Source organism: Glycine max, chromosome 12 (genome assembly GCF_000004515.6).
Source record: "Glycine max cultivar Williams 82 chromosome 12, Glycine_max_v4.0, whole genome shotgun sequence".
Taxonomy (NCBI): Eukaryota; Viridiplantae; Streptophyta; class Magnoliopsida; order Fabales; family Fabaceae; genus Glycine; species Glycine max.
In genome coordinates, this window is record NC_038248.2 from 3,663,959 (window position 1) to 3,680,371 (window position 16,413).

General features: G+C 33.2%; 2 protein-coding genes across 2 annotated transcripts; both read left to right on the forward strand.

The window, feature by feature from the left end:
* The first annotated feature begins 1,270 nt into the window (after window positions 1-1,270).
* LOC100809876 (F-box protein SKIP16-like) lies at window positions 1,271-5,577 on the forward strand. The gene is made up of 5 exons (NM_001254106.3): window positions 1,271-1,550; window positions 2,461-3,183; window positions 3,348-3,566; window positions 4,255-4,361; window positions 5,157-5,577. Exons 1-5 carry the CDS (start codon window positions 1,347-1,349, stop codon window positions 5,233-5,235), a joined length of 1,332 nt encoding a protein of 443 aa, NP_001241035.1. The 5' UTR covers window positions 1,271-1,346; the 3' UTR covers window positions 5,236-5,577.
* A 1,762-nt stretch (window positions 5,578-7,339) lies between these two features.
* Window positions 7,340-11,698, forward strand: LOC100810942 (probable transcription factor PosF21). The gene is made up of 4 exons (XM_003541108.5): window positions 7,340-7,948; window positions 9,974-10,106; window positions 10,312-10,396; window positions 11,095-11,698. Exons 1-4 carry the CDS (start codon window positions 7,356-7,358, stop codon window positions 11,475-11,477), a joined length of 1,194 nt encoding a protein of 397 aa, XP_003541156.2. The 5' UTR covers window positions 7,340-7,355; the 3' UTR covers window positions 11,478-11,698.
* Window positions 11,699-16,413: the final 4,715 nt, after the last annotated feature.

The window sequence follows — 16,413 nt, forward strand, 5'->3', positions numbered from 1 at the left end:
AAAAAGTAAGTTTGTGGCGCTTCTGTTTTTCCTTTTCGAATTCATCTAATCAAAATTGTCTTATAAATTTACCTAGAAAACAATTTTAGCTGTTTTTTTTATCACCTTTAAAATAATTTTTTTTGTCTTTAAATTATTCAAGATATAAATAGTGGAATAATTTGATATTGATATAAACCTAACGGTATTTATCAGAGTATTATTGAATTAGCACTTTTTTTAAACAAATGTTCCTTTTAATTAAGTGCTCATTACTTTTCTCCGTAAAATATATTCGTGACAATTTATTAATATGTAAAAATAATGAATAATGGGACACATATAGAGTAACTAACAATTACTATAACATTTTTCTAAAAACATGTAAAAAATTTATTTGGTGCAGGAACAAACATCAAGCCTTATCCATTTTGTCTTTATTTTAGTTTATTGTATGCACATTTTAGTTATAAATCATTTTACACAGATATTAAATAAAAAAACAACTTATTGTCATGAAAAAATAGTTAAATCTTGTTGGAAGTCTGTGTAAAGATAATTCATATTAATAGTATAAAGAAATTGTATTGTCATCTAATAACAAATTTACACGCAAAGTTTTATAATAATGTTTTAGGTGAGAAAGAAAAAAATAAACGTGAAAATAAAATAAATGTAGATAAGAAAGAAAGAAATATAGTGAATGAAAATATTTGAAAAATAAAATGAAAATATAAATATAAATATTTGATTTTAAAAAATAAACATAAAATAGGAAACAGGAAAAAGAGATGGAAGAGTGATATCGTTCATTTTTACTCATTTAAAAGGTGTATATTTCTGATTGACTAAACATGTATTATTTCATATCCCATTATTTCCACACTCTTGCTTATTTTTATTTATTTATTTGGTCTCTATCGAATCATTCAAGTTAAAATAAAGCATAAAAATGTGGGTTTTATTTTTTATTATTTATTTTGGTTCTCTTTCATTGTAAACAAATGCGATTAAAGTAATGTTTTATTTAATCGGACTTAAATATATTTGAGATGAAAATTTAAAAAATGAATGAGTATCATATTTTTATTTTAACTCAAATTTTATCACTTTTATTTCATTGATCCAATAAGACCTTAGCGTCATTTTAAGAATCATTTTTAATAACATACATTATAAAATAAATATAAAAAACCTATGAAAATATATTATATGTGAAGCGGTTTTTGTTGTTTGGTGTTATTTTATTTTTTTAATCCGTAAAAATAAAAAGAAATACAACATTTCACCCACCCTTGTTGTTATGTGAGTGCGGCAATAGTGGAATAGCGGTAGAGTGTGCGATCGAGAAAGCAGAAAGCAGAAAGATGGGGTTGGAATCGGTGGGAGATTTAGCGATTAACGTGATTCTGAAAAAATTAGGAGCCCAAGACATTGCGAGAGTGGCGTGTGTGAGCAAAAGGTTCAGTTCTTCCGCTTCCGATGACACTCTTTGGATCAATCTCTGCTTCAATGAACTCGCTTTGACACAACCCCTCGATCATCTCGGAAACCCTCTCTCTTCCTTCAAGGTTGGAATCTCTGCTGTTTTTGGATTCCAATTATGTGGGGGGAAATAAAAACCCTCTTTTTATTTTTCTTCTTTGTGGTTGGTTGGTTCCTTTTTCGGGTCTACTAATAAAGTTTGTCTTGTCTCTGCGTCTTTCAATTTCAAGTGTATGATGGGGTCCTGCTTTTGGCTGTCCTTGGTCTCCCTCGTGTGCTGAAAAAATGACTTTGTTGTGTTTGACTTGGTCCAAGTATGAAACATTGCCCTAATTAAAAGTATACTTGACTTGTTGGAGATAGGTTGTGTTTGAACATCCAATGCCGTGTGGAATGGAATGGATAGAGATGGGATGGGATGGGATAGAATGAAATTATTGTGCCTTTGTTTAGATATTTTCTGGTGGAATAGAGTGAAGTCTCAATTTCATTATTTGGGAAGTGAATAGAATTGTGAGAATTATGATTTTATTCCGATGGTTTCGTCTCGTAACCCTTATTTTGGGGGCTATATAAATTGAGAGTATTGGATGGACTGGGGGTGGAGTAGACTCCATCATGTTCCATTGCATGCTTTCCATTTATTTAAGAAATCTAAACAATGATATATGATAATATGATGATGTTCCATTTGATTTCCCTCTTCTTTTTTTCCCATCCAATCCAGTTGTAGATTTAGTGTACTTTACTAGTTGCTAGCATGTTTTCTTGGCACTACTTATGAAACTAACTTCTGGCTCTTCAGTATGCTGGCTGATGAACATGCTAAATTTATTGTTATAATGTGGCATCTTTTTTTTTTCTTTTTCTTTTTCATTGAGGATGTGATGGATGTCCTGTTGCAAAAGACTGTTGATGATAGACACCTTGCGTATGCTAAAGTACAAATAATGCTTTTGGTACAGCTAGAAATCAGACTCTCTCTGTATTATGCAGGAATGCTATCTAGCATGGAGAGGAGCTTTTGTTATGTACCCTTGGTCTCTTGTTAAGCGTGTAAAAAGGTGCTGGGATAGAATAAAAACCTGGTTGACCAATAATTTTCCTGAAGCGGAGGCCACTCTTTGTAAAGGTGCAACTGAAGCTGACATTCAGGAGTTGGAGAATGTATTAAAGGTGAAATTGCCTCTTCCTACAAGGATCCTTTATCGCTTTCACAATGGGCAAGAATTTGCAAAGGCAGATCCAGAAACTAGTACATTTGGCAGATCTTTGGGTCTAATTGGTGGCTACTCCTTCTATGGTCATTTGGTGAATGTTTATCTATTACCTATATGTCAGATAATCCTAGAAACTCAGCAAACTAGGCGTCGCTTGAGCTTTTTAAGAAGATCAAAGTATGTTCTTGTGGCTGCTTCATCCACATACAGTAGAAAGTTGTTTTTCCTCAACTGTACCAATGGTCAACTATATGTCGGGACCAGGTCTCCTCTTACCGAAAGAGACATAATCCCTTGTGTACCTCATGACCTGATTAGTTTACATCAGGAATTGAATAGTTCAGAGCAACAAGATGCCATGCTACTGTGGTTAGAAGAACATGGTCGCCGTTTAGAACACGGCTTTATCAAACTTCATGATGAAGGAAATGGCAAAAGCATTAATCTTTTCCCAGAAGAACCCCATATTTGTTCAACGGCTGTTACTAATGGTGTGAAGGTAAAAGAGTGTATGCTATTGTTTATGCTTACTCATTGGTGATGCATGGGATATTCCAATTTGCTTGTCTATTCTCACTATTACTGGATTTTTTTTACAAGTATTGCTTAATTCTGGTGGTTCTTCTTTTCTTGGGAACTTATAAGTGGTGTTTATATCTTAAGGTTCGCGCTTCTGCACTGGTTATCCCTGAGTTGATGGATCTTCAAGATGACCTTGGAGAGTACTTATTTGCTTATTCAATCCGCTTGTCCCTTGAACCTCAAGGATGCATTATTAATGGAATGTCCTTCAGCTCTTGCCAGCTCCATTGGAGGCACTGGATCATCCGTGCTAATGATATTGTTATATCTGATGTCAGTGGAAAAGCTGTTATAGGACAGGTATAAGTTCCCCCTCCCCACCCCCCTCAATTTCCTTTTTCAGTGTAATTATTTTTATTCTAATGAAGTACTGATATTTAATAAATATGTATTTTAGTCTAATTCATGCTTTGGCTGTTGGAGATTTGATCTTTTTGAATCAATTGTTTTAAAATGCCAAATGAGATATTAGCTTTGAGCAGTGAGTAGCTCTTCAGTGCCTAGGCAATAACTTAGTTGCATTGACTTGGATTATGCACATATCAGGATCAAAAAATTGTAAAATTTCCCAAAAGCAACATAATGACACTCTACCATTTCTTTGCTATGAGCTGATATCTGTGGCCCATGTCTAGTAAAATTCTAGCGGCTTTGGTGTTTGGGGCATGTATTGATCGAATGCATCCAAGTGATGCTTGGAAGCTTAGTTATGCTGGTAGTGGTAGTTTACTTTATAGCTTGCAAGCAGTTGAGTCATCCTTAGGTTCAACTCTGGTAACCATATAAAAGTTGTACTGATTTAGTGGTTCTGATTTCCAAAAGTAGAAATGGTTTATAATTCATAGTTTTGGAACTTGGAGGCATGTCTTAGAACTTTCTTTTTATTAGAAAACAAAGAAAACTGTCTTTATTTTTTTTAACCCAAGCAAATTTGGTAAATAAAGTGGTTAAAGTGTCAAACTACTGAGTTCAATGTATCTCTCTGCAGTTTCCACTTTTGCGTCCGGGTGCTCAAGAATTTGTTTATCAGAGTTGCACGCCTCTACCAACACCATCAGGTTCTATTGAAGGTTCTTTTACATTTATACCCGGCAGGTATGCATTTATGTTATTTTAATTATTATTTGTGACAAGTGATTTGGTTATCTATGATTAGTTAGGCAATGTAGGAATATGTGAATTGCGGATTGAGGAAATTTCTATAACAAGTTCACATGATCCTTTTTTTCTTCTAATACATGAACTTTATACTTGACGGTCCGGGTTTTGTGAAGGCGTACTATAATCAGTGTGTGTGTTGGGTGGAGGGCGTTGAAGCCGGAAGGTACTTGGTGGAGCTTATGGGATGAAATGAAGTTCTAGTGGGAGAAAATTGCAGATAGGTGATTTAGGGAGTTCAGAAAGGCCAAGTAGGGGGATGAATCCTCTGCAGTTATATTTTGTCAATATAATATATTTCTATTTTAAAGTTAAAGGTTTAAAAGAATAAACAGTGAGATCATGACAATTGACCATGTCAAAGTTTTTTTAAAACTTTAGAGGGAGGATCCAGTGATAAGTAGGTTGTGCATGATGGGCATGGTAGAGAAACCTGAAATTGTCCTCAAAACTGTTTGTGGTGTGTTGTCTTCCAGTGTAAACGATGTTGTGTTCAATGTTGTTTCAGCATCCACTACTCTGACTACTGCTTGTACTGTTTGTATACCTTGTATCTTTTAGATACGCCTACTTGAACCACATTTATCTTTCAAATCTTAATATCTCCTTGGATGATATGGGATGCCTCTATTTACAAGCATCAAAACCCATGCATTTGACACCCAAAAGAATAAAATTCAATTGTTATCGTCAATGAGCTAGTTTTTTTCTTGTTTTTCATTCTAATTTCAGATTGGCAGACCCAAAAGGAGACCCTTTTCTAGCTACAGTGGCTCGTTTCCCGCTCCAGCTGCCAGACTATATATTCTGATTTTGATTCTGGATGGGATTGAAGTATCTCTAATGGCAATTGCAGCTCTCAGATATTGTTTGGGTGTATTATGTCCCTTTCGGGAGAGGTTTTTAAGTTGGACCTGCACAATTTCCCTATCTATAAGAGAAGCAAAGTATGTACAATATTTGATCTCTATCATAAGAGAAGCAAAGTAGATACAATATTTGTTAGGGGTGTTCATGGTTTGATTAGGTTGGATTTTTTGTTAAAAAATCATCCAAATCAAACTTAAAAAACTTGTGATTTGGTTCGATTCAGTTTTCATTTAAAATAAAATTCAAATCAGACCAAGTTAATATATATTGCACTTTAGTTCAATTCGATTTTGGCAATGGCAATTTCTACTTGAATGTTATTTTATTAAAATTTATATACTTTCTATTTAAGTTTTAAATTAAATTACACTAAAAAAATTGCTAATAACAATCTACATAATTTATTAATATGTTAAACTTTCTAAAATAAAAATTTATCAATTTTTCATTAATTTTATATCAAACATATCTATAAAAAAATTGTTTGAAAAAAAAGTAACATACATTGTATATTTGTATACATAACATTAGAAAAATACTAAAAAAATACTTAAAATTCAAGTGATATATATATAAAATGTATAATAATAAAATAATATAAGTGTTAGGATAAGTGTTGTAGTTTAATTCGAGAAAAAAATCATTCAAATAAATCTAAAAAGAATTAGTTTGATTTGATTTTTATTTTATATTGCTTACCCTTAATATTTATTATGATGGACATAATATTGATAGGGGTGTTCATGGTGTGGTTTAGTTCGAATTTTTATTAAAAAATCATCCAAATCAAACTTAAAAAATGTGTAATTAGGTTTGATTAAGTTTTCATTTAAAATAAAATTCAAATCAGACCAATCTAATATATTGCAGTTTAGTTCAATTGGATTTTGGCAATGGCAAGTAGCAATTTGATTTTGGCCATGACAATTTCTACTTGAATGTTATTTTATTAAAATCTATATACTTTTTTTTTAAGTTTTAAATTAAATTGCACCAAAAAAATTACTAATAACAATCTACATAATTTATTAATATGTTAAAATTTTTAAAATATTTTTTTTAATTTTTCATTAATTTTAAAAAAACATATCTATAAAAAAATCGTTTTAAAAAAGAAAGGAACATTATATATTTATATACATAACATTAGAAAAATACTAAAAAAATACAATAGTCAAATGATATATACATAAAATGTATTGATTTGATTTTTATTTTATATTACTTTAGATTTGAACACCCTTAATATACTCAAACTTGTTTATTATATTTGAAAGTTTAATGTTGAGGACATAATATTGATTTTAGTAATTTTGAAAAAAGACCGTTTATCAATTATATTTAATCGGTAAGGAAAATGAATTATAACAAAAAATATTATCACGCACAACACAATAATGTTTTTTGGTACAATGCACAATAGTTTTTTGAATCCATATCCATGATGATAATATAAATAAATGTTTAGAGTGGTTATTTTATTTAAAAGGAATATTTAAGAAGAGTGCTCATGAAGAAATATTTGTATTTTTTATTTAATTATTAAAATGAATAATTGTATAAATACTAAGAAAAACATTGAATGTGCTTTGTATAGAGTACTGAATAAATCATATATTTAATACCAAATATTGATCTTATCAACAAGCGTCATGTTGTTGGTATAACAATTTTATGAGACTATATAATTTTGTTTTGTTCTTATTTCTTCTCTACTTCTACTGTTTTACTATACGCCCATCTCCCTCTTAAAAAAAGTATACACCTCTCTCTTATAAAGGAATTATATAAATATAATTTTTCTAGTAATGACAAGTATTGGAAAATTTGTATTTAAAATTATATAATGAATGAATAAATAATTATTTAAAAGTCTAAAAAAGAAAACATTAAATGTATTTAAAATTTAATAAACATATTCAAATATTTTATATTTAAACCCATTACATTTATTAACAAATAATTACTATAACAAGTTGTTGGGTTTGACCGTCCCACAGGACTCGTAAGTTACTGGACCAAATAATGTTTTATAAAATAGTAATTCAGTTACCTGAATGAATGAGAAAAGAGGAAACGAGAGGAGCATTGCAGAGGTGGGGAACCTGGAATGGAATCTCTGATCCATTTTGTGTGTTGAATTTGATTTTGTATTGTTATAGATTACAGATTTGGTGGGCAATGGATAGGGACAACAAATCTCCTCCACCTTCTTCTCTTTATGTGAAATCATCATCTTCATCCTTCAGCCACGACGACATAAGCGCCATGCCGGAGAATCCACCCAAGAACAGAGGCCACAGACGCGCCCATTCCGAGATTATAACCCTACCGGACGACCTATCCTTCGACGCTGATCTCCTTCCCGACGACGACAACGACTTGCTCTCCCTCTACCTCCAATTCGATCAGCTCGATTCCTCTTCACTTCCTCCTCCTCCTCCTCCTCCTCCTCCTCACAACAACATTAATGAAAGGTCAACTAGGGTTAGACACCAACACAGCCACTCCATGGATGGCTCCATCCACCTGGAGATGCTGCTCTCTGCCGCCTCCGCCGCCGATGACGTCTCCGGTGGCATCGACACCAAAAAGGCTATGTCTGCTGACAAGCTTGCTGAGCTTGCCTTAGTTGATCCCAAGCGGGCTAAGAGGTAAGTCTATATTTCACAAAATAAATAGTGCCGGTTAATATTGTTGTAATTCTAAATAGGTAGATCAAAATGGATTCAATTGCCAATGTCTTATGTTTGAGTCTTGTGGATGGAAAAAACATAGTTGGAGGGGAGAACCCCACTAAAGGTGGCCAGCCAGTTTCTCCAATGAAGATTAGTAATCGGCAAAACCGTTAGATACTCCATACCAATAACGTGATTTGATTAAAAAAATGGATTCAATTTTCTTAAAAACTTGTTTAAAGGTTATATTCTTCGTGGACAAATCCTTGGTTTTTTTAATATCATCCTTAGTGCAACAGGGGAAAACTGCCGTGTAATTGTGTGGCCTAATGTGTGCTTGTTTCGGAATTTATTAGATATTTGAGAAGCGATCCTCCCTGCTGCTGATCTATATAGGTTTTATGCATGATTTTGCTTCATTTCTCTGTCATAGTTGTGGTGGTGACATATCTCTTGTGATTGCGCCAATTGGCATGGATGGTATTGTGGTATTGTAGTGTATATGCATGTAGTCTCAACTCAAATTTCATTGCATAGACATTGCCTTACTTCAATAATTCTAGCAAAGACTGCAGCTTTGGGGAAGAATTAGGTTCAGAAGCAATGTTGAAGTAGGAACGACAAAATAAGGATTTTGTGCATTAATTTAGTTTTGGAAGTTCTGGTACCATTACTTCGGGAAAAAATCATTGGGCTTGGTTATTCTGTTGTCGGTTTCCGTTTTCTACTGTTGCACGTTTCTGTCCACCTTGCATGGGGTTGTTGATGTGTTTTTGTGGAATAAATTGCTTATATGAAATGCCCTTCTAAGAAGGAACCATCTATCCACCTTCCTATTCTACTAAATCAACATTCCAGCTCGTATATATGTGAAATCTCTGTATTCCTAGTCTGTTGGACACACTTGCCCCTTTTTGTTCGCACTTGCATTTTAAAATTGGAGGGTGTACTGTCTATCTGTCATCTCTCAATACTTGATTTAAAAACACTTACCACCAGTGTTATTGCATAACCGTTATTATGGCGGTGCCATGACGGCATTTTGTTCCTGTAATATACCAGTGGACCCTGCAATCTGTTGTCCATTATTTGGCGTTTTATAGCAGTGTTCACCAATATTGTGGCAGCTTTTCCCCCCCTTTCTTTTTCTTCTCAAAATTTTGGGCTTGGGTCAGCCCATTTGTAATGACCCAAGGCAATCATTTCTCACACGGCCATACATAACATATAAATCACACTCGGAAAGGGTGGACAATTAGCTAGAGCAGTAGGTGCTGTAGCAAAACTAATTGCAAAAGAGGGGAAATCGGCTTTTATTTCTCCCATTCGATTCTATTTCTCTCCCATTCAAATGAACCCTAGTGACCCCCATGCAAACCATGAACCCAATTTCCAACAACAACCTCTATCCGGCAACAACAGTGCTGTTTTTTTTTTTCGTTTTTTCTTCCTCAACTGTTTTTCTCTCCTTTTTCTCCTCTTTTCAAATGTTCTTCATCTGGTATTCTGTTTATGTTGGTGCTCTGTTTTTTTGAAATTTCAGATTTTCAATTCTGTTTATTTTTTTTAATTTCAGATTTTCAATTATGTGCTTTAATAATTTTAGAATGTGTCTTTGGAGGAGGGGGATGAAGATGAGGATGATTAGTTTTATAATTTGTCATTGTGTCTTTAATATTGACTCTTCGTTAGTTGTTATTTATCCTTTTTGATGGTGTTTTTATTAATTATGCTTATGACTTTATGTGATGAGAATCATGGAATTATGAATGTTATGAATTTTAGTTTGTCATATGTTATTTTGCTGTTTTTTTTCTTCAGTTTTTATATAAATATATTTTTCTTTTGTCTGTCACACCATCTGCCATATTTGCATGGTGGTGCTCACCACCAACCACCGTAAAACACTATTGATAACCTTGCTTACCACCAATTTTTTTTATTAAAAGTAAAAAAAGCCTTTCCATTGTGACTAATAATCTGCTGCATTGTGTGTGATAGGATATGGGCAAATAGACAGTCTGCTGCAAGATCAAAAGAAAGGAAGATGCGTTACATTTCCGAGCTTGAAAGGAAAGTGCAGACATTGCAAACTGAAGCAACATCCTTGTCTGCACAATTAACTCTTTTGCAGGTATTTCCTTAACTCACCATTTTCATCTTATGTTGTAAACTTTTCTGTTCTATAATAATCAACTTCTGTGAACTTCAGACAGCTGTTTAAATGTGTTGGACATTCTGTTCTCTTAGTGGTCTACTAATGCCACTATGTCTCCTGACTGAAAAGCAAATAGTGGGGATTATATTATAATCAATGTATTTGTGTCTCTTATGAGCAGAGAGATACACATGGAATGACTGCTGAGAACAGTGAGTTGAAGTTGCGATTGCAAACCATGGAGCAACAGGTCCACTTGCAAGATGGTAAGCTCATGCTGTTATAAACGTTTGAGGCTATTGCTCTACCTTTTTCTTCTCCTATCTCTCTAATTTTAAAATAAAAATAAAATTGGCAGACCATTGTAAGCCATGACTTGCAACTTTTGCTGATATATAATTTTACCTTTATGAGACAATGATTTGATCAACTTTCTTTGTTTCTGGAAAGAGGAGGGGGTTGCTCAATAGCATGTGTAATGATTGGTAGGTAATCAGCTGTGTGAAAACAGTGGTTTAGTTGAATAGAACTTCAATTTATTTCAGAACTAGGAAAGGAAAAATATAAAACTGATTATGGTACTTGGAAATTACAATTTAAGCTGATGAGCTAATTTACAGTATTTTGTTTTTACCTTTACATTTAAAAGTTTGTGCATTCCTTTTATGACATTAGTAAGACTGCCCTTAAAACTAATACATTTGTCTTATATAAAGCCACTTTCCAAGTGTAAAAAGCTGCCTGCAAAATTTTGTTGGTTGATTGGTTGGCTTTTTGGGTGCATTTGAAACATACTCTTCTGCTTGGAAATGCAATTTCACGATTCTGTTTTGAATATATGTGCATGGAGAGTTCGTCCTGATTGAATTGATAAAATTCAAATTTACCATTCAATGGAGACTTTGTCCTGATTTTAGTTCCTCGGTCACAAGAACTAACTCAGTGTTTTTTCTACCTCCTACAGCATTAAATGATGCATTAAAAGAAGAAATTCAGCATTTGAAAGCACTGACTGGACAAGTTATGCCGAATGGAGGACCGGTTAATTTTGCTTCATTTGGTGGGGGGCAACAATTCTATCCCAACAATCAGGCTATGCACACTCTTTTAGCTGCACAAAAGTTTCAACAACTTCAAATTCATTCCCAAAAGCAGCAGCAGCATCAACTTCAGCAGCAACAGCAATTTCAGCATCAACTTCAGCAGCAACAACAGTTTCACCAGCAGCAACAACAGCTGCAACTGCAACAACAGCTGCAGCAACAGCAACAACAACAGCAGCAGCAACAGCAACAACAAACAGCAGCAACAGGAACAGTAACATCAACAAACGGGGGACATGAATAGGGAGGGGACACAGATAGCACCTCATCAAATGTAAATCCTTCTGCGGCAGAGGATTTTAGAGACTACAAATTGCTTTCTCTTCATCACTTTTAATTACCCTTTTGTTTAGAGTTTGTTTAGGTCACAGTCATTATATTTCTTATTCATGAAACACTACAGATAGTCCTAGTTAGAGATTGAGAATTATGCATTGGATCTTGGCTATGCAAAATTCTTTGCCACCTTTGGTTGTGGATCAGCGGGGCGGATTTATGTTTGTTAAGTCTTTCAATTGCTTTCGCCTATGGCTATGCCTGCACAAGTGGTCTGTTTAGATTCACAATTTCCGCGGGAATTGCTGTATGTTCTCCTAAACTAGCATCCCACCGAAAACACTTGGGTTGTCTGGCACTTAACAGAGGGGGTTCCATTCAAGTTTCTTTTAGGTTGTTGATGTTAAATTTCTACATTTGCTCTAACAATTTTTATAATTATTCTCAGAAATTTTACATTCTCAGGAATCATTTTTATTAAATTTCTCAGTAAAACTTTTCCCTGAGGGGGTGGGAATTCAAGATTCTGATATAGAGGAAAAGCTTTTTTTAATATTTATGTCCCTCATTTCTAAAAATATTTTAGACATACCAAACATATTTATAATATTCAGAAAAAAAATGATTACTAGGAAACATGATGTAAGGGATGAAAGAAAATCTATAGATCAAATGCCCCTTCATTGCAAATAAGTTTAGGGTGCATTATACGTGTATCTTTGAATTTATAGAAATTTTATATGAATAAACTAAAGAGAATAAAAAATATTATTGTTACTATTAACAATGAATTTTAGATCATCTTAAAATTTTTTTGAAGAAATAAAAATTTTAAAATTGGAAAGGAAGTTATTAAAATTAAGATAGGGTTAATTAAATTTAGTCCTCAAATTATAAGAGTTTTAAATTTTTGGTCCCTGAAGAAATTGTCGTTATTAAAAATAGTCTTTGTCATTAATAATTTTGTTAAGGGTAGAATTATCTATTTAAGTAACTATGAATATCATCATAGATTGTAGATGAAGATAATGAATTGTTGCTCCACATCATAGATCTTCTCCGTGTTTGAAGCGTTAGATTCAATAATAACTTTTCTATTTTTCTTTTGCATTTTTATAACATAACATAATATTCTAATTATTTACTTAAATATAATAAAACTCATGTGTCATACACGTGACATTTAATTTGTCTTGTTTTATAACAATTCATCACTTAACATAAGACATTAACGATAGAAACTACTTTTAATAATGATAAATTCTTTAGGGACTAAATTTTAAAAAAAATAGTTTTGGAACCAAAAATTTAAAACCCCATAGTTTGAGGGTTAAAAATTTAATTAACCCATTGAGATATAATATCTTTATTGATATAATGTATTAAAATTTAAAAAATTATGTTCAATTTAAGATTAATTAATAATCTTAAAATTTAGATTATCTTAAAAGGAAAAATATCTTTATTTTGATATAGAATATTAAGATTGAAAATTTAAATTAAATCAAATTTAAATAATAGTATTTAAAAAGGAATAAAGTTATAATTAAAAAGTTTAAATGATTGCTGCAGGAAACGTGACATAAATAAATGTGGACGCAAATAGTTTTCTAAAACACTTTCATTCAAAAATAGATATTTAGATTTGCAATATAAAGGTGACTTTGACTTTGATTATTCGGGCTGAGAAATTTAAGTACATTATTTTCAATGTCTTTTATACATTTATAAGATGTATTTGACGTTTTTTATTTATTGTTTGACAGACGATGTATTTGATGTTTTAATAGACGTTTGATGGGTCAATTAAGTTATTAAGTTATTCAATTTATAAATTTAAAAATTTGTTTAAACAAATAAAAAAATAAACGTGAAAATTAATTTAAATTTGGAAATCAGTTTCCTTTAATTTACGAGAACAGCCTAATCTATTTTTTTGGCTAAATTAAACCGACCCAATTAGCCCTTATTATTATTTCCAGCTACATAGAATGCACTATGATGTGAGGCAACTAACTGCTGTTTCTGTTTTCTTTTGTCGTTAGATTTTATGTTAGCCTTTTGCTTGCGACTCCCTCTTACGTTGGTGTCCCAGAAGAAACCAACACCACTCCTCTCCACAGCGTCACCAAAAAACGAAGGTTTTATCATTCCATGCTTATTATTTCTTTCTAATTCCCTTTTTCTTTCATTTTATTATTAGGGCAGCTCCCAAAACCAAAAATAAAAAATAAAAAAAATCCCCTAATGCTCCCTGTTTGTTTGATGAAATGTCTTGTACTAGCTTTTGCTCTTGGGTGTTTACAATTTCTTAAAGACTGCAAATTTCCGAACTTCAACTTGGAGAAATAAGTGTGTGGCTAGTGCTATTAAATATTGTGTTTGAGGGTTTATTATTTCACTGGTTGGTTATATATATAGTGTTATGTTTGATTGAGTGAATTCCTCTTTGGCCAACTTGTGTTGTGTGGTTTAGATTCCTAGTTGTGAAGAAAAAAAAAAACTGTTTTCGTACTCACTGATGGTGGTTCATGCAAGAGCCTATGTGGATCTCGGATAGAGTTTTAGTATTTATTTGTTGATATTATACAGATGAACTATTGGATCTTGTGTGTTAAATTCATGAAATAAACTTGTGGTGGCTGAGGTTAAGAGTATACATTGTTTTATGTTAGAATTATTGTCTTCTGTGTGTTGCTTTCCTATTTCACAGATAAGTTCTTTATATTTGATGATGTGTGCATATGATAAAATGTTATGCTATGTGATAGCAGTTAGGTAGAAATAGTTTATTTGTGCTACTATAGCAGTTGATATCGATTCAAATATTCTAGTAAGATGAAAAAGACTTGTGCAGGGTTTTGGAGTTGCCGGCCTCCATAAAGGATAGAAATAACCATGATGAATGTTGGGAAAGCAACAGTGTAGACAATGGTGCTGAATCCATGGAAGAAGTTCATGAGCTAGAGGTAATTATGCATGATAACATCAATGGGGGTTTTGAACCTTGCGAGCCAGCATCAGGGATGTCATTTCCTTCTAAGGAAGCTGTTAAATCATTTTATAGGCAGTATGCTTCTAGAATGGGATTTGGTTTCAAAGTAAGAAGCTCAAAAAAAGGACGTGATGGAAAGTTACATTATTTTATGTTAACATGTTCACGAGAGGGAACTTGTGTGCCAATCACTTTGAAGACATTGCCACAATCAATAATAATTGTGAAGCCAACATTACAGTTTCCTTCAAAGATGGACTGTGGTACATAATGAAAGCTGTACTTGACCGCTCTCATGAACTTAGCCCTACGAAGGCAATGATGGTCAGAGTAAAAAAAACACTAGCATGCATGTGAACAGAACAATAGAAATCAATCATGAAGCAAAGGTGGTGATGAACAAGACCATCCAATCTCTTGCTTGTGACGAGGGAGGGCACAGAAATTTATCATTTGTTGAAGGTGATGTGAAACATTATGTTCTGAAGGAAAGACATACAATTGGAAAGGAAGGTGATGGTAAGGCTCTAATGAATTATTTTTAAGGATGCAGGAGAAAAATCGTAATTTCTTCTACGATATAGACTTCGGATGATTTTTTTCATGTAAAAAGTAGGGCAAGAAGTAGGGCAACATATGATTCATTTGGGGATGTGGTTACTTTTGACACAACGTATCTAACAAAATGTATCACATACCATTTGTTTCATTTGTTGGCGTTAACCATCATGGACAACATGTTTTATTGGGATGTGGCCTACTCTCTAGTGAAGACACAGAGTCATTTGTGTGGCTGTTGAATCCTGGCTTCGTTGCATGTCAGGCAATCCTCCAAAAGGTATTGTGACTGGCCAATGCAAAGCAATTCAGCTAGTCTTTCCAACAACCCAACATAGGTGGTGCTTATGGCATGTAATAAAAAAAATCCCCGAGAAGTTGAAAACAAACACCGAATACAATAAGAATATAAAAAGTGCCATGAAAAGTGTAGTTTATGATACCTTCACAGAAGCTGAATTTGAAGATCAATGGAGTCATTTCATAAAAGGATTCAACTTACAAGACAATGAATGGTTGAGTGAGTTGTACAATGAGCTAAGTAGATGGGTTCCAATTTTCTTAAAGAAGGATTTTTGGGCAGGAATGTCTACCACTCAACGAGGTGAGAATGTACATCCTTTCTTTGATGGATATATCAACTCAACAACATCTTTGCAACAGTTTGTCCAACTGTATGATATTGCCCTCTATGACAAGGTAGAAAAAGAATTTGAAGCAGATTTACGATCATTCAACACGACTATTCATTGTCGGTCAAATTCAATGATTGAAAAGCTATTCCAATCTGCTTATACCCATGCAAAATTTAATGAGGTGCAAGCTGAATTTAGAGCAAAAATTTATTGTTCTGTGTCCCTTGGGCATGTGGAAGCATTTGTACTCATGATGTGTTGGAGGACATAATAGTTGAAGGACAACAAAATGAAGCTATTTTTGAGGTTGTATTTCCTCGTGACAACCATAATTTAGCTGCAAATGTTTATTGTTCGAGTTTAGAGGTATCATGTGTAGACATTTGCTTATTGTATTTGCACAAGAAAGGGCGAAACAAGTGCCATCAAAGTATATCTTGCTAAGATGGAGCAAAAATATAAAACGGAGACATTCATGTACTAAGAGTAGTTATGATGTGATACAATTGAAGCCACAAATGCAAAGGTATGACAATTTATGCAAGGACTTTAATGAGATTGCAGAACTTGCTGCAGAGTTCGAGGGTGTTTCCCATTTCTTCCAAAATAGCTTCCATGATTTGAAAAGGAAGGTGCAATCCATGGCTCTATCCACTCACAGGCCTTCATTCTTACCTAAATAGGGAGAAGCAAAAGAAAGACCCAACAACCAGGTA